Source organism: Leguminivora glycinivorella, chromosome 2 (assembly GCF_023078275.1).
Source record: "Leguminivora glycinivorella isolate SPB_JAAS2020 chromosome 2, LegGlyc_1.1, whole genome shotgun sequence".
In the NCBI taxonomy this organism is placed as follows: Eukaryota; Metazoa; Arthropoda; class Insecta; order Lepidoptera; family Tortricidae; genus Leguminivora; species Leguminivora glycinivorella.
Window position 1 is genome coordinate 30,808,859 of NC_062972.1, and position 22,538 is coordinate 30,831,396.

At 37.9% G+C, this 22,538-nt stretch overlaps 1 protein-coding gene across 1 annotated transcript in view; it reads right to left on the reverse strand.

The window, feature by feature from the left end:
- LOC125242394 overlaps positions 1 to 22,538 on the reverse strand; it is an 85,454-nt gene that overhangs the window by 62,321 nt on the left and 595 nt on the right. The window contains exons 2-9 of the mRNA XM_048151196.1: positions 18,766 to 18,810; positions 17,780 to 17,898; positions 16,592 to 16,725; positions 15,553 to 15,694; positions 14,177 to 14,329; positions 13,391 to 13,604; positions 12,447 to 12,558; positions 1,293 to 1,463 (exon numbers count right to left, since the gene is read on the reverse strand). Of these exons, the coding sequence (XP_048007153.1) occupies positions 1,293 to 1,463; positions 12,447 to 12,558; positions 13,391 to 13,604; positions 14,177 to 14,329; positions 15,553 to 15,694; positions 16,592 to 16,725; positions 17,780 to 17,898; positions 18,766 to 18,810 (1,090 nt within the window). The remainder of the gene's footprint in view (positions 1 to 1,292; positions 1,464 to 12,446; positions 12,559 to 13,390; positions 13,605 to 14,176; positions 14,330 to 15,552; positions 15,695 to 16,591; positions 16,726 to 17,779; positions 17,899 to 18,765; positions 18,811 to 22,538) is intronic.

The following is a 22,538-nucleotide window of genomic DNA, read 5'->3' on the forward strand; positions in this document are numbered from 1 at the left end:
ATTCTGTCGGCCAAATCGTCAATCTTGTTGTCTAACTCTTTCATTTTCTTCTCTTCCTTGATGACATGTTCTTCGCATCTTCTCCAGTTTTCTGGTTTCACATTTAGCAATGTGCGTTTGCCAACCCATTATAAACTTGTACTTACACTCGTCTTGTCTAATTGTACATGTGTATTTGGTAAAATTAAGCGAAAGTATATGTTTTTGGAATGGAACGGACTATAGTAGTGAGCTTAATTATTTTTAAATACGAAAATTTTAACAGGAACCAAACGTTACCTGATAAATAAAATAAATAAATAAAATAAATATTATAGGACATTCTTACACAGATTGACTGAGGCCCACGGTAAGCTCAAGAAGGCTTGTGTTGTGGGTGCTCAGACAACGATATATATAATATATAAATACTTATATACATAGAAAACATCCATGACTCAGGAACAAATATCTGTGCTCATCACACAAATAAATGCCCTTACTGGGATTCGAACCCGGGACCGCGGCGCAGCAGGCAGGGTCACTACCGACTGCGCCAGACCGGTCGTCATGATAAACAACTATTTGACAGTTTGTTAAGTTTTTTAAATACCTAAAAATACAAGGAATCGCATTGTTACTCTCACCTTACTTACCATTTATGCGTTTATAATCATTAAAATTGGCTCACCGTGAATAATAAAAAGTACCAAGTAAGTAGCCACCTACAATTTTGTTCTTCGATCTGGCCTTAAAAGGTTCACTACTCCTGGATCTGTCAAATTTGACGGCTCCGGTTTGTTTACACTTTTTTCAACAGCTAAAAGTACAAGGTATAGTCAAGCAGGTCTCTCCAGTCCGATCTATTTGTGGCCTTCCTTATCCAACTTTTCACTCCTTGTGTCCTGATGACTGACATATAACTTGGGGAACACTTAACTCTTGCGTGCCGGGGCATCGTGATAGATTGTCGGATCAGTGTGAAGCAATACATAGTTGCACGTCACTGTAGGACAACCGGAAAGAGTCCTAGAAAACTGTGACAGAGCAAGGTAATTCTCATGAATGATCCTGGGACGTACTGGTCTGTCTGATGATAGTAAACTGTTAAGTTTTGTACTTACGTGCCATTAGAACAGATGAAAGGGGCTCTAGACAAACACTGTGATAAAGCAGGATAAGGTACCAGTTTCCCCCACAAACCGACGGTGGAACCGCTGTCCAGGTTTTCGTCCATTGTCATTCCTAACAAATAACTTTGTTCTTGTTGATAGTAATGTAGGTATGTGCAGAGTAAGTAAACAGCGACTTACGTGGCTTTAGGACAGATGGAAGGGGCTCTGGACAACAACTGAGAAAGCGCAGGATAATGTAGCCCTCGGGCCGCGCGAACCAGTTTCCCCCACAAACCGACGGTGGAACCGCTGTCCAGGTTTTCGTCCATTGTCATTCCTGGGACGTAGTCGTCAGTACTGTCTTTGATGCTGAAAGTTACAAAAAAAAATCAGATACAGTCCCTTAATTTGATTTGTCCAAAATACTGTATACAATCTGTATAACAATCTTTTATTTTTTTTCTTAAGAGCGCTATGACAAAAAAAGGCGATATATTGTAAAATGCACAATATTTATCGACAAAATTGTACACTTTACTCATACTAAAAGACAGTGAAAGTACTTGTTTCAGTTAGAACATCTTATTAACTGTCGGTTAAATAAAAAACATATGAAAAAAAAAAGCTTTTTCAATTAGTAATTATTGTTTTTCTGATGCTCGTTTAGGAAAAACCGTGTGAAGCACAGAATTCGGAGCTCTTATTATGTACAATTTGATAAGATCACTCTCATAAATGAGGTAAATTTAAGTTCCAAATATCTTGTACTTAAGGCCCATTAAACAATATTTATCATTTAATCCTTTGAAATTGAGAAATTGAAAGTAAAACGTACTCAATTTTGTCTTGAAAATACATCGAAACAAGTGATCATTTCTCCGAAAATCTACATGTTATCGAAGTTATTTTAGTATATAAATAATCTGCACAATGTGCTTAAACTGCTGTTATCCATTTGTCGTTATAATATTTTATCATGATTTTTTGCCAATTTTTTGAAAACTAGCCTTCCTGTCGCTATTTTACCGGCGACGGACGCCTGCGATTTCAGTGCCGCGCCGGAGCTCGAGCAGGTAAGACGTATGTCGCTTTGGTCTCCGAGTTTTCATCGCAAACGTCGAGAATATTTATTGTTGTGTGGGTCGGACGCCTTGTTTCTACACGGGCTATCCTCGCATTGTGTTTGTGTAAACAGCGACCAACGAATTTGATCCTAGATCCGTAAATATTTGCTTTTGTAATACTTTGTTATGTTTGAATGTTAAAGTATTACAACGTTGTGATGATAAAAATGTGAAAATTACAATACGGTCAAGATGATAAGACACATCAAGATGGTACTCGGGATCTGATGATGGAGCCAGAAGGTGGTCACCAGTACCAGTGAACCATGTAAGTAAACGACTTCGTGTTTAGGCTCGTTGGGTTCGTCTCAACAAGACCTTTGACAAGAGGTGGTACTCAGGGTCTGATGATGGAGCCAGATGGTGGTCACCAGTACCAATGAACCATATAACTAAACCCAGAGATGGGGAAATCGTAATCGATTCCGGATTACACGATTACTTGATTTTACTTTGTAATCTGACACTACTGGGTGTCAGATTACTTGTAATGTAATCAAGTGAAACGGTAAATTACCATTACATGTAAAGGAATCACTAATCATCTATACAATCATTACTATTACCAATAATTCGGAATCATAGTCGATTCAAAATAACTGAAATTATTGACTTGATTACTTTCAGATTACGAATATGTAGTACCTCAGATTGCTGACTGTCACTTTGACACAAAAGTCATCATGGGTGTCGTAAAATAGGTTAAGAGCGTTATAACATTTCGGCGTCGGGCGAAATTAGGTATTTTACCCGCCGCGCGAGCCCAATATGCCGACCCTTTCTAGCACGTCTTATCACTCGCTCGCACTACAATAATGGACAAAACAATCTTGATCCTTTCTATGGAATTTTGATAACAACCACAATCTACTATCTCGATATAAACTTTTGGTTTCTAATAAACATTATTTTGTACGAAAATACGAGAATATAGCGCGAAATAATATCAATTATGTTAAAATTTATTTAAAAAATTAAAGTAATAATTATAAAAGTAGATCCCATCCCAAATATTTGCTTTTGTTATATGATAAGTATTAGAGTAAAGTATAATTATATTAATATGATGATAAAATAAGACAAATACAATTCTAATTACTTCAAGGTGGTGCTCAGGGTCTGATGATGGAGCCAGATGGTGGTCACCAATACCAATGAACAATATGACTATACAACTTCGTGGTTTACATGTCATTCTAGCATTTTCACTTTCACATTTCAAGTGCATATACCACGAGTATATAGGTTTTCGGGTGTGCTGATGTAAAAATTAATGACCGATTTGGAATCTGACATTGCTGACTGTCACTTTGACACAAAAGTCGTCATGGGTGTCGTAAAATAGGTTTTAGGGGGTGCTGATTCCAAAATTAGTGGCCAATGTGGAATCTGACATTGCTGACTGTCACTTTGACACAAAAGTCGTCATGGGTGTCGTCAAATAGGTTTGCGGGGGTGCTGATTCCAAAATTAATGAACAATGTGGAATCTGACATTGCTGACTGTCACTTTGACACAAAAGTCGTCATGGGTGTCGTAAAATAGGTTTTAGGGGGTGCTGATTCCAAAATTAATGACCAATGTGGAATCTGACATTGCTGACTGTCACTTTGACACAAAAGTCGTCATGGGTGTCGTCAAATAGGTTTGCGGGGGTGCTGATTCCAAAATTAATAAACAATGTGGAATCTGACATTGCTGACTGTCACTTTGACACAAAAGTCGTCATGGGTGTCGTAAAATTGGTTTTAGGGGGTGCTGATTCCAAAATTAATGACCAATGTGGAATCTAACATTGCTGACTGTCACTTTGACACAAAAGTCGTCATGGGTGTCGTCAAATAGGTTTCCGGAGGTGCTGATTTGAAAATTAATGACCGATTTGGAATCTTGACATTGCTGACTGTCACTTTGACACAAAAGTCGTCATGGGTGTCTTCAAAAAGGTTTCCGGGGGTGCTGATTCCAACATTAACGACTATTTTGGAATCTCACAGTGCTAATTGTAATTTTGACACAAAAGGAATCATGGGTGTAGTCAAATAGTTTTTAGGGGGCACTGATTCCAAAATTAATGAAATGATTTAAAAAGTAATGACCGATTTGGAACCTGACATTGCACAGTACCCCTGGAAAGGAAACCTATTTGACGACACCCATAACGACTTTTATGTCAAAGTGACAGTCAGCAATGTCAGATTCCAAATTGATCATTAATATTGAGATCAGTACCCATGAAAACCTATTTGAAGACACCCATGATCACTTTTGTGTCAAAGTGACAGTCAACAGTGTCAGATTCCAAATTGGTCATTAGTTTTCAAACACCTCCGGATACCTATTTGACGACACCCATGACGACTTTTGTGTCAAAGTGACAGTCAGCAATGTCAGATTCCAAATTGGTCACTAATTTTGGAATCAGCACCCCTAAAACCTATTTTACGACACCCATGACGACTTTTGTGTCAAAGTGACAGTCAGCAATGTCAGATTGAACATTGGTCATTAATTTTGGAATCAGCACCCCTAAAACCTATTTTACGACACCCATGACGACCTTTGTGTCAGAGTGACAGTCAGCAATGTCAGATTGAACATTGGTCATTAATTTTGGAATCAGCACCCCCTAAAACCTATTTTACGACACCCATGACGACTTTTGTGTCAGAGTGACAGTCAGCAATGTCAGATTGAACATTAGTCATTAATTTTGGAATCAGCACCTCCTAAAACCTATTTTACGACACCCATGACGACTTTTGTGTCAGAGTGACAGTCAGCAATGTCAGATTGAACATTGGTCATTAATTTTGGAATCAGCACCCCTAAAACCTATTTTACGACACCCATGACGACTTTTGTGTCAGAGTGACAGTCAGCAATGTCAGATTGAACATTGGTCATTAATTTTGGAATCAGCACCCCCTAAAACCTATTTTACGACACCCATGACGACTTTTGTGTCAAAGTGACAGTCAGCAATGTCAGATTCCACATTGGTCATTAATTTTGGAATCAGCACCCCCTAAAACCTATTTTACGACACCCATGACGACTTTTGTGTCAAAGTGACAGTCAGCAATGTCAGATTCCAAATTGGTCACTAATTTTGGAATCAGCACCCCCTAAAACCTATTTTACGACACCCATGACGACTTTTGTGTCAGAGTGACAGTCAGCAATGTCAGATTGATCATTAGTCATTAATTTTGGAATCAGCACCTCCTAAAACCTATTTTACGACACCCATGACGACTTTTGTGTCAGAGTGACAGTCAGCAATGTCAGATTGAACATTGGTCATTAGTTTTGGAATCAGCACCCCCTAAAACCTATTTTACGACACCCATGACGACTTTTGTGTCAGAGTGACAGTCAGCAATGTCAGATTGAACATTGGTCATTAATTTTGGAATCAGCACCCCCTAAAACCTATTTTACGACACCCATGACGACTTTTGTGTCAAAGTGACAGTCAGCAATGTCAGATTCCACATTGGTCATTAATTTTGGAATCAGCACCCCCTAAAACCTATTTTACGACACCCATGACGACTTTTGTGTCAAAGTGACAGTCAGCAATGTCAGATTCCAAATTGGTCATTCATTTTGGAATCAGCACCCCCTAAAACCTATTTTACGACACCCATGACGACTTTTGTGTCAGAGTGACAGTCAGCAATGTCAGATTGAACATTAGTCATTAATTTTGGAATCAGCACCTCCTAAAACCTATTTTACGACACCCATGACGACTTTCATTAATATTGAGATCAGTACCCATGAAAACCTATTTGAAGACACCCATGATCACTTTTGTGTCAAAGTGACAGTCAACAGTGTCAGATTCCAAATTGGTCATTAGTTTTCAAACACCTCCGGATACCTATTTGACGACACCCATGACGACTTTTGTGTCAAAGTGACAGTCAGCAATGTCAGATTCCAAATTGGTCACTAATTTTGGAATCAGCACCCCCTAAAACCTATTTTACGACACCCATGACGACTTTTGTGTCAAAGTGACAGTCAGCAATGTCAGATTGAACATTGGTCATTAATTTTGGAATCAGCACCCCCTAAAACCTATTTTACGACACCCATGACGACCTTTGTGTCAGAGTGACAGTCAGCAATGTCAGATTGAACATTGGTCATTAATTTTGGAATCAGCACCCCCTAAAACCTATTTTACGACACCCATGACGACTTTTGTGTCAGAGTGACAGTCAGCAATGTCAGATTGAACATTAGTCATTAATTTTGGAATCAGCACCTCCTAAAACCTATTTTACGACACCCATGACGACTTTTGTGTCAGAGTGACAGTCAGCAATGTCAGATTGAACATTGGTCATTAATTTTGGAATCAGCACCCCCTAAAACCTATTTTACGACACCCATGACGACTTTTGTGTCAGAGTGACAGTCAGCAATGTCAGATTGAACATTGGTCATTAATTTTGGAATCAGCACCCCCTAAAACCTATTTTACGACACCCATGACGACTTTTGTGTCAAAGTGACAGTCAGCAATGTCAGATTCCACATTGGTCATTAATTTTGGAATCAGCACCCCCTAAAACCTATTTTACGACACCCATGACGACTTTTGTGTCAAAGTGACAGTCAGCAATGTCAGATTCCAAATTGGTCACTAATTTTGGAATCAGCACCCCTAAAACCTATTTTACGACACCCATGACGACTTTTGTGTCAGAGTGACAGTCAGCAATGTCAGATTGATCATTAGTCATTAATTTTGGAATCAGCACCTCCTAAAACCTATTTTACGACACCCATGACGACTTTTGTGTCAGAGTGACAGTCAGCAATGTCAGATTGAACATTGGTCATTAATTTTGGAATCAGCACCCCTAAAACCTATTTTACGACACCCATGACGACTTTTGTGTCAGAGTGACAGTCAGCAATGTCAGATTGAACATTGGTCATTAATTTTGGAATCAGCACCCCCTAAAACCTATTTTACGACACCCATGACGACTTTTGTGTCAAAGTGACAGTCAGCAATGTCAGATTCCACATTGGTCATTAATTTTGGAATCAGCACCCCCTAAAACCTATTTTACGACACCCATGACGACTTTTGTGTCAAAGTGACAGTCAGCAATGTCAGATTCCAAATTGGTCATTCATTTTGGAATCAGCACCCCCTAAAACCTATTTTACGACACCCATGACGACTTTTGTGTCAGAGTGACAGTCAGCAATGTCAGATTGAACATTAGTCATTAATTTTGGAATCAGCACCTCCTAAAACCTATTTTACGACACCCATGACGACTTTTGTGTCAAAGTGACAGTCAGCAATCTGAGGTACTACATATTCGTAATCTGAAAGTAATCAAGTCAATAATTTCAGTTATTTTGAATCGACTATGATTCCGAATTATTGGTAATAGTAATGATTGTATAGATGATTAGTGATTCCTTTACATGTAATGGTAATTTACCGTTTCACTTGATTACATTACAAGTAATCTGACACCCAGTAGTGTCAGATTACAAAGTAAAATCAAGTAATCGTGTAATCCGGAATCGATTACGATTTCCCCATCTCTGGGTTTAGTTATATGGTTCATTGGTACTGGTGACCACCATCTGGCTCCATCATCAGACCCTGAGTACCACCTCTTGTCAAAGGTCTTGTTGAGACGAACCCAACGAGCCTAAACACGAAGTCGTTTACTTACATGGTTCACTGGTACTGGTGACCACCTTCTGGCTCCATCATCAGATCCCGAGTACCATCTTGATGTGTCTTATCATCTTGACCGTATTGTAATTTTCACATTTTTATCATCACAACGTTGTAATACTTTAACATTTAAACATAACAAAGTATTACAAAAGCAAATATTTACGGATCTAGGATCAAATTCGTTGGTCGCTGTTTACACACACACAATGCGAGGATAGCCCGTGTAGAAACAAGGCGTCCGACCCACACAACAATAAATATTCTCGACGTTTGCGATGAAAACTCGGAGACCAAAGCGACATACGTCTTACCTCCTCGAGCTCCGGCGCGGCACTGAAATCGCAGGCGTCCGTCGCCGGTAAAATAGCGACAGGAAGGCTAGTTTTCAAAAAATTGGCAAAAAATCATGATAAAATATTATAACGACAAATGGATAACAGCAGTTTAAGCACATTGTGCAGATTATTTATATACTAAAATAACTTCGATAACATGTAGATTTTCGGAGAAATGATCACTTGTTTCGATGTATTTTCAAGACAAAATTGAGTTCGTTTTACTTTCAATTTCTCAATTTTTAAGGATTAAATGATAAATATTGTTTAATGGGCCTTAAGTACAAGATATTTGGAACTTAAATTTACCTCATTTATGAGAGTGATCTTATCAAATTGTACATAATAAGAGCTCCGAATTCTGTACTTCACGCGGTTTTTCCTAAACGAGCATCAGAAAAACAATCATTACTAATTGAAAAAGCTTTTTTTTTCATATGTTTTTTATTTAACCGACAGTTAATAAGATGTTCTAACTGAAACAAGTACTTTCACTGTCTTTTAGTATGAGTAAAGTGTACAATTTTGTCGATAAATATTGTGCATTTTACAATATATCGCCTTTTTTTGTCATAGCGCTCTTAAAACCTAAAGGGGGTGCTGATTCCAAAATTAATGACCAATGTGGAATCTGACATTGCTGACTGTCACTTTGACACAAAAGTCGTCATGGGTGTCGTAAAATAGGTTTTAGGGGGTGCTGATTCCAAAATTAATGACCAATGTTCAATCTGACATTGCTGACTGTCACCCTGACACAAAAGTCGTCATGGGTGTCGTAAAATAGGTTTTAGGGGTGCTGATTACAAAATGAATGACCAATTTGGAATCTGACATTGCTGACTGTCACTTTGACACAAAAGTCGTCATGGGTGTCGTAAAATAGGTTTTAGGGGTGCTGATTCCAAAATTAATGACCAATGTAGAATCTGACATTGCTGACTGTCACTTTGACACAAAAGTCGTCATGGGTGTCGTAAAATAGGTTTTAGGAGGTGCTGATTCCAAAATTAATGACCAATGTGGAATCTGACATTGCTGACTGTCACTTTGACACAAAAGTCGTCATGGGTGTCGTAAAATAGGTTTTAGGGGGTGCTGATTCCAAAATTAATGACCAATGTTCAATCTGACATTGCTGACTGTCACTTTGACACAAAAGTCGTCATGGGTGTCGTAAAATAGGTTTTAGGGGTGCTGATTCCAAAATTAATGACCAATGTGGAATCTGACATTGCTGACTGTCACTTTGACACAAAAGTCGTCATGGGTGTCGTAAAATAGGTTTTAGGGGGTGCTGATTCCAAAATTAATGACCAATGTTCAATCTGACATTGCTGACTGTCACTCTGACACAAAAGTCGTCATGGGTGTCGTAAAATAGGTTTTAGGGGTGCTGATTCCAAAATTAATGACCAATGTTCAATCTGACATTGCTGACTGTCACTTTGACACAAAAGTCGTCATGGGTGTCGTAAAATAGGTTTTAGGGGTGCTGATTCCAAAATTAGTGACCAATTTGGAATCTGACATTGCTGACTGTCACTTTGACACAAAAGTCGTCATGGGTGTCGTCAAATAGGTATCCGGAGGTGTTTGAAAACTAATGACCAATTTGGAATCTGACACTGTTGACTGTCACTTTGACACAAAAGTGATCATGGGTGTCTTCAAATAGGTTTTCATGGGTACTGATCTCAATATTAATGATCAATTTGGAATCTGACATTGCTGACTGTCACTTTGACATAAAAGTCGTTATGGGTGTCGTCAAATAGGTTTCCAGGGGTACTGTGCAATGTCAAGTTCCAAATCGGTCATTACTTTTTAAATCATTTCATTAATTTTGGAATCAGTACCCCCTAAAAACTATTTGACTACACCCATGATTCCTTTTGTGTCAAAATGACAATTAACACTGTGAGATTCCAAAATAGTCGTTAATTTTGGAATCAGCACCCCCGGAAAGCTTTTTGACGACACCCATTACGACTTTTGTGTTAAAGTGACAGTCAGCAATGTCAAGATTCCAAATCGGTCATTAATTTTCAAATCAGCACCTCCGGAAACCTATTTGACGACACCCATGATGACTTTTGTGTCAAAGTGACAGTCAGCAATGTTAGATTCCACATTGGTCATTATTTTTGGAATCAGCACCCCCTAAAACCTATTTTACGACACCCATGATGACTTTTGTGTCAAAGTGGCAGTCAGCAATGTTAGATTCCACATTGGTCATTAATTTTGGAATCAGCACCCCCTAAAACCAATTTTACGACACCCATGACGACTTTTGTGTCAAAGTGACAGTCAGCAATGTCAGATTCCACATTGTTCATTAATTTTGGAATCAGCACCCCCGCAAACCTATTTGACGACACCCATGACGACTTTTGTGTCAAAGTGACAATCAGCAATGTCAGATTCCACATTGGTCATTAATTTTGGAATCAGCACCCCTAAAACCAATTTTACGACACCCATGACGACTTTTGTGTCAAAGTGACAGTCAGCAATGTCAGATTCCACATTGTTCATTAATTTTGGAATCAGCACCCCCGCAAACCTATTTGACGACACCCATGACGACTTTTGTGTCAAAGTGACAGTCAGCAATGTCAGATTCCACATTGGTCATTAATTTTGGAATCAGCACCCCCTAAAACCAATTTTACGACACCCATGACGACTTTTGTGTCAAAGTGACAGTCAGCAATGTCAGATTCCACATTGTTCAGTAATTTTGGAATCAGCACCCCCGCAAACCTATTTGACGACAGCCATGACGACTTTTGTGTCAAAGTGACAGTCAGCAATGTCAGATTCCACATTGGTCATTAATTTTGGAATCAGCCCCCCTAAAACCTATTTTACGACACCCATGACGACTTTTGTGTCAAAGTGACAGTCAGCAATGTCAGATTCCAAATCGGTCATTAATTTTTAAATCAGCACACCCGAAAACCTATACTCGTGGTATATGCACTTGAAATGTGAAAGTGAAAATGCTAGAATGACATGTAAACCACGAAGTTGTATAGTCATATTGTTCATTGGTATTGGTGACCACCATCTGGCTCCATCATCAGACCCTGAGCACCACCTTGAAGTAATTAGAATTGTATTTGTCTTATTTTATCATCATATTAATATATACTTTACTCTAATACTTATCATATAACAAAAGCAAATATTTGGGATGGGATCTACTTTTATAATTATTACTTTAATTTTTTAAATAAATTTTAACATAATTGATATTATTTCGCGCTATATTCTCGTATTTTCGTACAAAATAATGTTTATTAGAAACCAAAAGTTTATATCGAGATAGTAGATTGTGGTTGTTATCAAAATTCCATAGAAAGGATCAAGATTGTTTTGTCCATTATTGTAGTGCGAGCGAGTGATAAGACGTGCTAGAAAGGGTCGGCATATTGGGCTCGCGCGGCGGGTAAAATACCTAATTTCGCCCGACGCCGAAATGTTATAACGCTCTTAACCAGAATTATCCATACTATTGAGGTGCCAGGGAGGTTAGAACTCCCGACCATGCTTTCTGCCAAATTAAGGGTTATAGCCCGTTCATTTGGGAGTAGTTAAATTCCATTGGTTTCGCTTTACACGAAAATTAAAATCAAACTTATGTCTTGCTGATATCAATATGAACTGGGTATTACCACAGTATAATAGAGTACTATCGTAGAGTATGACCACTCCCGCTCCCCGCTGAAAGTGCCGCCCACCCCCTCTCGTTTACCTCACAGTTGCCGCCTGTCAAAAACACGGTCGACCTGTCATATCTCACTTATTTTTTTTTATTTTTTATTTTTATTTATTGTCACTTAGCAACTATCCTTACAGGTAACCCTAATACAATAGTGCCTATTCATAGTTATTTACATAATTATATCAGCAAAACCTTACGATTACATCAAATTATAACATATAACATTTAAACACACTTTTACAAATTCTGACATTGGACAACTAAACAAGTCAGTCTGATCAGCCACTAAATTCAGTGTACTTATACAAGCATGGTACGCGTTCACGTACACGAGCTTAGAATGTGTGCTAGGAACGCGCCTCTTTCATATATCTAATCGCCAGCGTCCGAGGTGTGGTATTACTTTAGTACTTCTTGAACATATATACTTACTTGCACAATAACTTCAGGACTTCTCGAGCCGACTTCAGCTCCCCAGTTTCAGTCTTCACGTGGGAGTTATGGTGATGAAGCAGGTTGGAGCGTCTCTCTATCGCCATCCAGCCTGCAAACAAAAATAGACTTAAAAATCAATAAATGTGAATCGTGATCCAGCCGGGCGATTATGCTTGCAATTTTATCACTTATCACCGTGGATAAGACTCTTGTCACTCTCGAACTGACATACTTGCCAGAACGTGACGGATGGTTTATCCACGTAGAAAAGTGATAAAATTGGAAGCATAATAGGAGGTTCTCTGTGCCTGAATCACATTGGACCGCGTGACAAAAAGAAAAACCGTATGATTAGTTTAGATTTTTTTTGTGATTATTTTATGTTGAATTTTTAGTTTCTTGTGTTTTTAACCCCCGACGCAAAAACAACTGGGTGTTCTAAGTTTGACCTGTCTGTCTATCTCTGTGTGTGTGTCTGTTTGTCTGTGGCATCGTAGCTTTCGAACGGAGGAACCGATTTAGATATGTTTTTTTTTTTAAAGCTGAATTAGTCGGGAGTGTTCTTAGCCATGTTTGATAAAAGTCGTTTCATATGTCGGTTTTTTTTTTAATTTAAATTTTATATGGTGGATATCATTTTTGACATGTGTTGTTTTGAGATTAAAGACATTGAATTGAATTGCATTGAGTAGGCTAGTTTCCTATAAGTACTTAAAATAAAATATTTTATGCAGTGCACGAAATAAAGCACCACATAATTAGAAGTAAAATATTTATGTTTAAACATAATTTCTATTTAATAAGTCAAAGATATAAAGTAAATGAATTGACCGTGACGTCACTCCTCAGTATTTCATAGTAGTGCCATATTAGCAAATCGTTTTGACAGTTCATAAAAAGAAGCTGATTTGACTAGTAGGAAACTAGCCTACAAAGGTTACCTTTCGGTTGTGATTCCATGATCTGCGAGTCAGTCTTGTTGACTTCTCTCATCAGCACCAGATCTTGTATAACCGTCGTCATGGCGCCGGAGTTCTTGCCCGAGAAGGGCTCGAACAGATGGCGCTCGCGGCAGTTGACCGACTTGTAGATGTGATGGTCGACGGACACGACGCATTTGCTCTCGGACTTTAGTACTGGCCATGTTTGGAAACGCTGAAAATTGTAAGGTCTCGTTTTAGTAGTAATAGAGTATGAGCACAGACTGTGCTTATTGTTAGCCTATTTGAATAAATAATATTTTGTGTTAAAAACTTCCTTTCTGTGTGTCAACACGGTCTTCAAATTCGCTGCAAAATTAGCTTGGTCTAATTGTCAACTGTTTACTACCAAAGATATGAAATTTACTTGATAAAGATTTAAGAAAAAAATCCTACCAGCAGTAAGTTTGTTAAACAGCTGGAACTAAGTATACTCCTTATTGTACCACCAGCATTAACAAAAATATACAAGACATCAAATATAAAAGAAAGAAGAAGGAGGAAGTACAAAAGGCGAACTTATCACTTATAGGGATCTCTTCCGCTTAACCATTTTGAATCCTAGGCTACTGTAGAACCTTTTCACAGTAAACGTCAAGTTGACTTTTATCGCAAATAAAGCTCAGTATCAATACAACAAAGTTCTAGAGTGGCATATGGTAAGTTACAATTTTACAAGTCGATTGTTGACCTTCAAAAGGATAATGTGTGTTAAATGGTAAAAAAATAATTGAATTAAAAACTTACACTCTGGAAATCGTAGCGTACACTCTGCAGTATAGACATGTACTTGTACCGCGTTGTACATAAGGACAGGTCTCGTCGCTTCTCTAGGACCAAACTGGTGTCTTTCTGCCCTCGCACTGTGTAGTTCACATTGCATGACCCGTGGATGTCTTGCTGAAATCAAATGCGTATATTACAATAAATAAAAAATAAAAAAGCTTTATTTGTTCCACACATACTTAACACTTTCGCTACCAAGAACCCGACTGTCGGGTACACCGCTCGTAGAAGCGTAGCCGATTACATGGGTTTCCCCGTATGTAGCGAAAATGTCGTAGCGCCGCGTAGAGCCCGGTTTCGAAAGTGTTAAAACATGAATAAAAAACAATTGGCGATAAAAAAAAAAATAACTTAAAATAAATATGTGGGCCCTTGCGGCTAAAAGCCTCCCCCAAGTAATTCCGCTCCTATCTGTCTTGAGCTGTTTCTGTCCATTTTGGACCTGCCGTTGCCACTAATTCGTCCGACCTCCCACGTGGACGGCCTCTTCGTCTTGAGTCCAGTGTCAGTGAGCGCAGTATATTACAATAATTAGTGTTTATTACATGAATGAGGGTTTTTCCAAACCTATCAATGCGGAATCTGCTCTAGCCAACCAAAAAACTCTCGTTATGGCCAGCCACGACACTGGTCTAAGCGCGACCAGGTGAGCGGCAGCCATACGTGCGAATGAAAAGTCCCATCGCTGTGTCTCGCTCCAATGTATGGCCGCCGCTCACCGCTGTCGCGCTTAGACCAATGTTGTGGCTGAGCCGTTAATATGAAGACGCTTACGCATCGCCGTTGCTAAACGCGCGCAGTTCAGACTAAGGAGTGAGTTTTGATCCGCGAAAGCCAATTCCGCGTCACTAGGTTTGGGCAGACCCATACTTTAAAATATGGAGACATAGAGCGTCATCTTTTATGATATTACCTCCAGCAGGACTCAAATCTGCGATTATTGAAATGCCTGTCCAAAAGTTTCAGCCAACAAAGTCCACAAAAGGAAAGTTTCTTCTAGTCAAATGAGATTTTTTTTAATAACTGTCAACCTTTTTATACTTCATATATTTATATCAGACTTATTAACTAACTTTTCCTCGCGGCTTCGCCCGCGTAGTAATCAATTTTTCCATACAAACTTTGGACCCCCATTTCACCCCCTTAGGATGTGAATTTTGAAAAATCCTTTCTTAGTGCTCCTCTACACCTTTTAAGGAAACTACGTGCCTTTGGAATCTCTAAGACAAGCGGTTTCGGCTGTGCGTTGATATGTCAGTCAGTCAGTCAGTCAGTTTCTTCTTTTATATAGAAAATCCCCTTTCCGAAATGGTGATGTGAAAATATCATTTGCTTACCTCAACCCCCACAAAGTTGATGTCAAACCGCTTCATGGAGTTTTGGAGCATGGAGAGTATGGCTCTCTTGAAGTTGAGAACCCATTCTTCCTCCGTCGGGTCGGGGCATACTTCTGATATGACGCCATCATGGAACGCGAACCTGAAGTGAATTGAATTAAGCCTTAGAGAGTTTTGATCTATATCTGACCGAGTTTAGTAAAACGTCTCGCTTTGTTGGTTGCTATAAAGTCGCTGTGTCAGTTTGTGTCAATTTCTACACCCTGTTTTTAACCCCCGACGCAAAAACGACGGGGTGTTATAAGTTTGACATGTCTGTCTGTCTGTCTGTCTGTGTGTGTGTATTTGTCTGTGGCATCGTAGCTCCCGAACGGATGAACCGATTTAGATTTAGTTTTTTTTGTCGGAAAGCTGAGTTAGTCGGGAGCTCGGGAGTGTAAGAACACTAAGACTAAGAAGCCATGTTTCATAAAAATCGGTCTACTATGTCGCGGTTTTTTCAAAAATTTTATTTGTGGTTATTATTGAATTCTGTTAACTTTAAGGGATGGTTCTTTAGATCAAATATAAATAATTTTTCTAAGAAACTAGCGTCTTAACTCTTACGGTTATCGAGTTATTAAAAAAATAAATTATTGAACACGTGTTTGACAGCCTTTAGCACTTCCCAATGTTATTTGTTTTGACATGTGCCGTCAATCACTTGACACTAACTTGAATATTATTCTTAAGGGTCTCTCACACTAATTAATTCATTTATTATGTATGAAATCGATGAAAACAATTTTTTTTTGCGAATTTAACGAAAAGTGATATACAGGGTGGTTCCTGATAACGAACCTAACGACATGTCGAATTTAACGAAAAAAAAACACGGTGTATGATACAAGCAAATTTCGTCTTTATGGTTAGCGACAAAGTGGGATGTCTTACTAAACACTAACACATATTTTGATTTATGTATTGAGTTGATAAGTATCAGCTCAAGTACACAATATTGTACAGTATTATTTATTACTTCATTCATTATATTACTCACCGAAGGTCATAGAGCGAGAGGGCATGTATGAACTTTTCAGCTCTCTCGACTGGGAAGCTCTCATCCTGGTCTACGAGGGTCACGTCTGACAGCTGCAGTAGACCTTCACAGGGTTTGATGAATTGGATGGTTGCCTGGAGTCAATAGTTGCATGATATAAGAAGTAAATTTATTATATTATATCTTTTATTTAATTTTTATTTAAATACATTCTACTGACTATTCGGAGGAGTTAAATGAAGCAAAATATAACACTATGGAGTCACTATGGCATCCCAGGATTCCCAGGGGACATAAAAGAAGAAGGGGTAGCCAATTCAAAACATAGTCCAATGAAATTGAAGAGATAGCTGCACTGTTAATTTTCCACAATTTCTTATCAAGTTAACAATAGACAGTAGTACTGTTAGACTTCCTGGGTGGACCCCAGGCCCCGTAGCCGAATGGCATTTCTCCGACGCGAAACGAAAACGAAACGCCGCGAAAGGTAGTCCGGCTTTGTCGCGCCAATACGCAAGAGCGATAGAGATAGATATCTACTAGCGTTTCGTTTCGTGAGCGTTTGTGCCATTCGGCTACGCACCCAGTAGGCCTAGCACATGATGGCCGCGGGAGTATGTCGCCGCGAGATAGATGACTCGTCTTTGTCTAATTGTATTAATGACATAAGGACAGGTAGTCTATCTCGAGGCGACATACTCCCGCGGCCATCATGTGCTAGGCCTGCTGGTACTCATGATAATACCTGTGATGTGACCAATTATGATGCTACAGCATACGATTTACAAATGGTACTTACTGTCTAAAATGGGAAGCTGAAAAGCAGCTTCAGATTATAACTTGTAACAGTAATGTAGCTATTTGAAATGGGTCATAATTTAAATGGTAGAAAGAGACAAACAGAAGAAGTATTTGCTAAAGAAATATATTAATAGAATATAATGTTTTTTTTTTTACTAAGTGTATTATATTTTATTTTTTAGTTTCACAGTGTTTAGTTTTTTAGTTTTGGTTTTACTGTCAGTGCGTTTTCACATTATCCAATCCAATATCGGATGTCGGAAAAAATCCAAGATCCCTGTAATGTATGGGATATCGATCCGACATCCAATATCAGATTGGATAATCTGAAAACGCACTTATTTGAATAGTAAATCAATAAATAAAGGGCATTTCATATTTACATACCTCTGTCCGGATGTCTAGTGTAGATCTATTGTCACTGGAGCCAGCAAAGTATGTCTCTACATTTACTTTATACTCATAATGGTAAATAATTTCTGGTAAGTATTTGAATTTCTCCGAAGCTGAAAAAAATCAAGGGGGATAGAATTAAAGTATGCAGTAGGACACCATATTTAAAGCCACGAAATATGTTTTAAAATAGTCTAAATATGAGAATGTTTGTTCTTGTGTATGAAAGTTTGCGAATTTGATTTAACTTAGCATTAGGAAATGATTTGAACTTTTATTGTATTACAAAGGGTTCCAAATTCAAAACATTTGCTTCCGGGACTCAGGAGACCACAGCTCTTATGTAAGTGAATTGAGATCTGTGCTAGGAAACATATGTACCTATGCTACTATGAGCTTAACATTGTTTGGCTTGTGAACAATACAAGATAGAAGTTTTTCCAAAGTTAAGAGGATTTCTTCATTATTTTTTTTTATCTGATTCTTTAATGATTATTAGGAGACAGTAAAACTTAACACACATGTAGTACTAAAAACTTTTCCTTCGTATTTTTCCGGAAACGTTCGTATTTGTCATGCTTTTGCACAACATCTGTACATCATGTTAAAACTTAATTGCTAAGTACAAAAGCAAATCAACACATTTTTATCGGACTTTTTTTAATATTATAAATGGGCTTACTCTTGGCCACAGACTAGCCGAAGGCAAAGACGTGGCCTACGATGGAGTGAGCTCGCCCAGAAGATGCCTGTTCACTCTTGATTTGAAGGTTACCGGGTTATATGAGCTCGGAAGTATAGCCGCCGGCAAGGAATTCCACTCCTTGGCAGTGCGCATAAGAAAAGAACAAGCAGGCAAAGCGCTTCGTGTGAATTCGCGGAATATCTACCAAGTAAGGATGGAAACCGGTCGTGCGTCTAAGAGTCCGAACTAGACATTTTGTATTACAAAATTTTTACTCAAAATAAAATGTATTTACCTGCACATGATGGCGAACCGCAGATATATGGGTCTTTCAGCGAATCTGAAATACAACAAAAATAATTAAATTGAAGAACCGGCGAATGTTTGTAAACACAACAGACAGCTTCAAGACGTCAAGACGTGACAGTAGTGACAGTGACGGAACTAGTAGTGCTGCCAGATGGATTATTTCGGTTTTTTTTTTCAAATTGTATTTGTGTCTCTCCGCATGATAAGGGATCTTACGAAGACCAAAAGTTAGTACTTACAATTTTTATTATTTAGTAATTTTTTGATGCCACGGCTTCGGTAAGATGTAAAAAATAAACGAAAATCAAAATTGTCAATCATTCGAAAAAGGTATTTAATGGCATCTATAATTTTTACTGGCCAGTTCCTAGATATCTATTTTGATACCTATAAATTCTGGCACAGCAATCAGATCAGTGTTGAAGGCCCCAGAAAAAAAATCAAGTGTTAAGCTGAGTTTAGAACTGCAAGTTCAGAAGAAAAAAACCGGCCAAGTGCGAGTCGGACTCGCCCACCGAGGGTTCCGTACAAACTTTCTTTCAAACTACCTAGTAAAAATAATCTCATATTTTCATATAACTCTAATGACTTGACTAGAAGACAAAAGTATAGGCACTAATGAGTATTATAGTGTATAGCGCCATCTCCCGGTCAATTTGCTAACTAATTTGCGCGACCTGGTTTTTCAGGGATAATTCTTTATAATGTTAACCGATTTAAACAGTTTTTACTTTATTGGACAGAAGATGGTTTACGTAACACCTCGTATTAATTTGAAGTACGATATACATCCGCAAGGGTGGGTAAACTGAAAGTAAAAACCGGCCAAGAGCGTGTCGGGCCACGCTCAGTGTAGGGTTCCGTAGTTTTTCGTATTTTTCTCAAAAACTACTGAACCTATCAAGTTCAAAACAATTTTCCTAGAAAGTCTTTACAAAGTTCTACTTTGGTGATTTTTTTCATATTTTTTAAACATATGGTTCAAAAGTTAGAGGGTGGGGGGACGTACTTTTTTTTCCTTTAAGAGCGATTATTTCCGAAACTATTAATATTATCAAAAAATGATTTTAGTAAACCCTTATTCATTTTTAAATACCTATCCAACAATATGTCACACGTTGGGGTTGGAATGAAAAAAAATATCAGCCCCCACTTGGCATGTAGGGGGGGTACCCTAATAAAACATTTTTTCCCATTTTTTATTTTTGCACTTTGTTGGCGTGATTGATATACATATTGGTACCAAATTTCAGCTTTCTAGTGCTTACGGTTACTGAGATTATCCGCGGACGGACGGACGGACGGACGGACGGACGGACGGACAGACAGACATGGCGAAACTATAAGGGTTCCTAGTTGACTACGGAACCCTAAAAATCTGAAAAGTTTTTTGTGAATTAAAAAAAAAGTATTCAAAATACAAACACGATTATATTTTTCCTGTAATATATAGCTTAAAACCAATGTTTACTAAAATTTTCATAATTTTTCGTTGGTAAACTTCGGAGATAAGGGGGGGGAACGGTATTTTTTTTTACATTTTCCTTCAAAATTCTTTTTTTTTCCACAACAAAAAAATTATAAAAAATAGCTTATTTACGTTCAATTTGAGCTCTTTCCAACGATACCCCACTTGACCTAGTAACTTGAAATTTACAGTTTGCCCCCCTTTCATTTTGGCCATTTTCTACAATTAAAATTAATATATTTAAAAAAATTATACTTTCTATTTGTAGAGGTTTACAATGTTCACAACTATTCCAAATTTCAAGTTAATAGCATTAGTAGTCCTCGAGATATTTAGGAATGTGACAGACGGACAGACAGACGGACAGAGTCGCACCATAAGGGTTCCTGTTGTACCTTTTTGGTACGGAACCCTAAAAAGAAGAAAAAAAAAACTGCAAGTTTTTGCTGCAAGATTTGAGACGCTTAAAACACACTTAAAAGGATAATTAATAGTAACATTATTCCGAGACTCTTTCTAGAAGTAACTTTAGGTAGGCAATAGTGATGTGCCACTACTTAACAACTAAAATATATCGATAATTTATTAAGCTTCGACAAAAGTAAAAAAAGGTTTTTTTGTAACGTCGTCGTTCACGTGTAAACGCTGTAGCTTACCTATATAATTTCAGCGGTAAAATCATTACCTAAACAAACACGATCCTTAATTTACAAATTCTAATTTACGAAAGTATCAAGTTGAACTTACATCAAGGGATTTTGTCAGTAAATTAGGAAACTAAAGGCGATATTTGGTGAAAATTTTAGATCCTTATCTCACCCTTGTCTGGGAAGGGTCAGGGATAACAGACAGAGGGCTGACCGCGATGTACGAAAACCGAAATTTCGTTATTTGCCTCTCTATCATTCCAGTAAGCAAGAGTGATAAAGAGAAAATAAAATGTAGATTTTTAAGTGTTTCGTGGTAGGCCCACAGATTTCGGTGATAAGGTAAGTGACGCATCGTTGTTTAGATATACCGACCAAGTTGACGGTGATGTGCAACCGCAAGCTTAATGGCATTTTTATCTTTTTGATGTTGTCAACTTGTCATCTGTTGACAGCGCCATCTATGATTACTTTTACATACTAGTCCGAATCCTAGATGGCTTACCTCAGGGATCGCATGTTCCCAGTCGATATAGGTCATTAAAGAGTTATGTAGTTCCCAATACCGCCGATAGATGGCGGTATTATCAATAGTAATAACGTCATGCTAATCCCTTAAAACTGTATAACTAGAATAAGTACATTCACTTTTAATATATACCTGCCCAAGACCCCCAGACACGTGGCAACAGATGTAAAGTTTAATCAACAATACCCGTCATAATGACGGGAAATTAGTAAAACATATTTGCAACGTTTATGTTTGAAAATCAATAGAACTGTAGGTAGAAGCAGGCCAAGCTACATTTGAAGCGATTTTGACAGCCTCGCTTGTGAAAGTCTTATTTTTAACTTCGACGAAAGTAAATATGAAGTTTACTGAACGCTCACAGGAGGTGAGGTACTAATCAATGTATTCGAGTTGTCAAATTTATTTACTTAGAAACCGAGCTGTTTAGAAAGTTAAGGCGATTTAAGTCCTAAAAAATCTAAAGGCACCTAACTCATACGTATTATAAATATTTATCCATCATATTTAAATCAATATAGTTGTCGCTAAACAACAAAGTTCCGGGTCTTGTTGATCAACCAATGACCCAGTCGGCATTCGTCACTGACTAACTGATAGGCATTTATGGCAATCGTACATCTCAATTCCAAATGTGTATGAAAGTTGATATTCCAGTGGGCTGATTATTGAGTCTCACGCGTTCGAATTCAGAAAATTGTCACTGAAAATAATAAGCAAGTCACCGTTTTCAACCGGTATTTTAGTGACAAAATCTCGTTTGCGATATTCAAAAATCGCCCCCAGATCATAAACATTTTCACTATTTCAGCATGTGTTATTAAAGTTTTTGTTACATCTCGAGTCTTAGTTTGAAGTTTTGAACTTAATGTTGTAACAAATTTATTGTTCTTTTTTCTTTCGCTTCATGACTTCACGTGTTTATAACATGATAGTTTTTGTGATATATTATTTACTTTATTATTCTTCTTTATGTTCTTTATTTATTTATGTACTCTATTATTCTTTCATAGCGGATAATGTAATAACAAAGTACCTTTGTAAATTTCGTAATGTGTAACAGGACGTCCAAATTTCGCGAAATTATGTCAATATTCAGTCTTTCACGCTTTTTA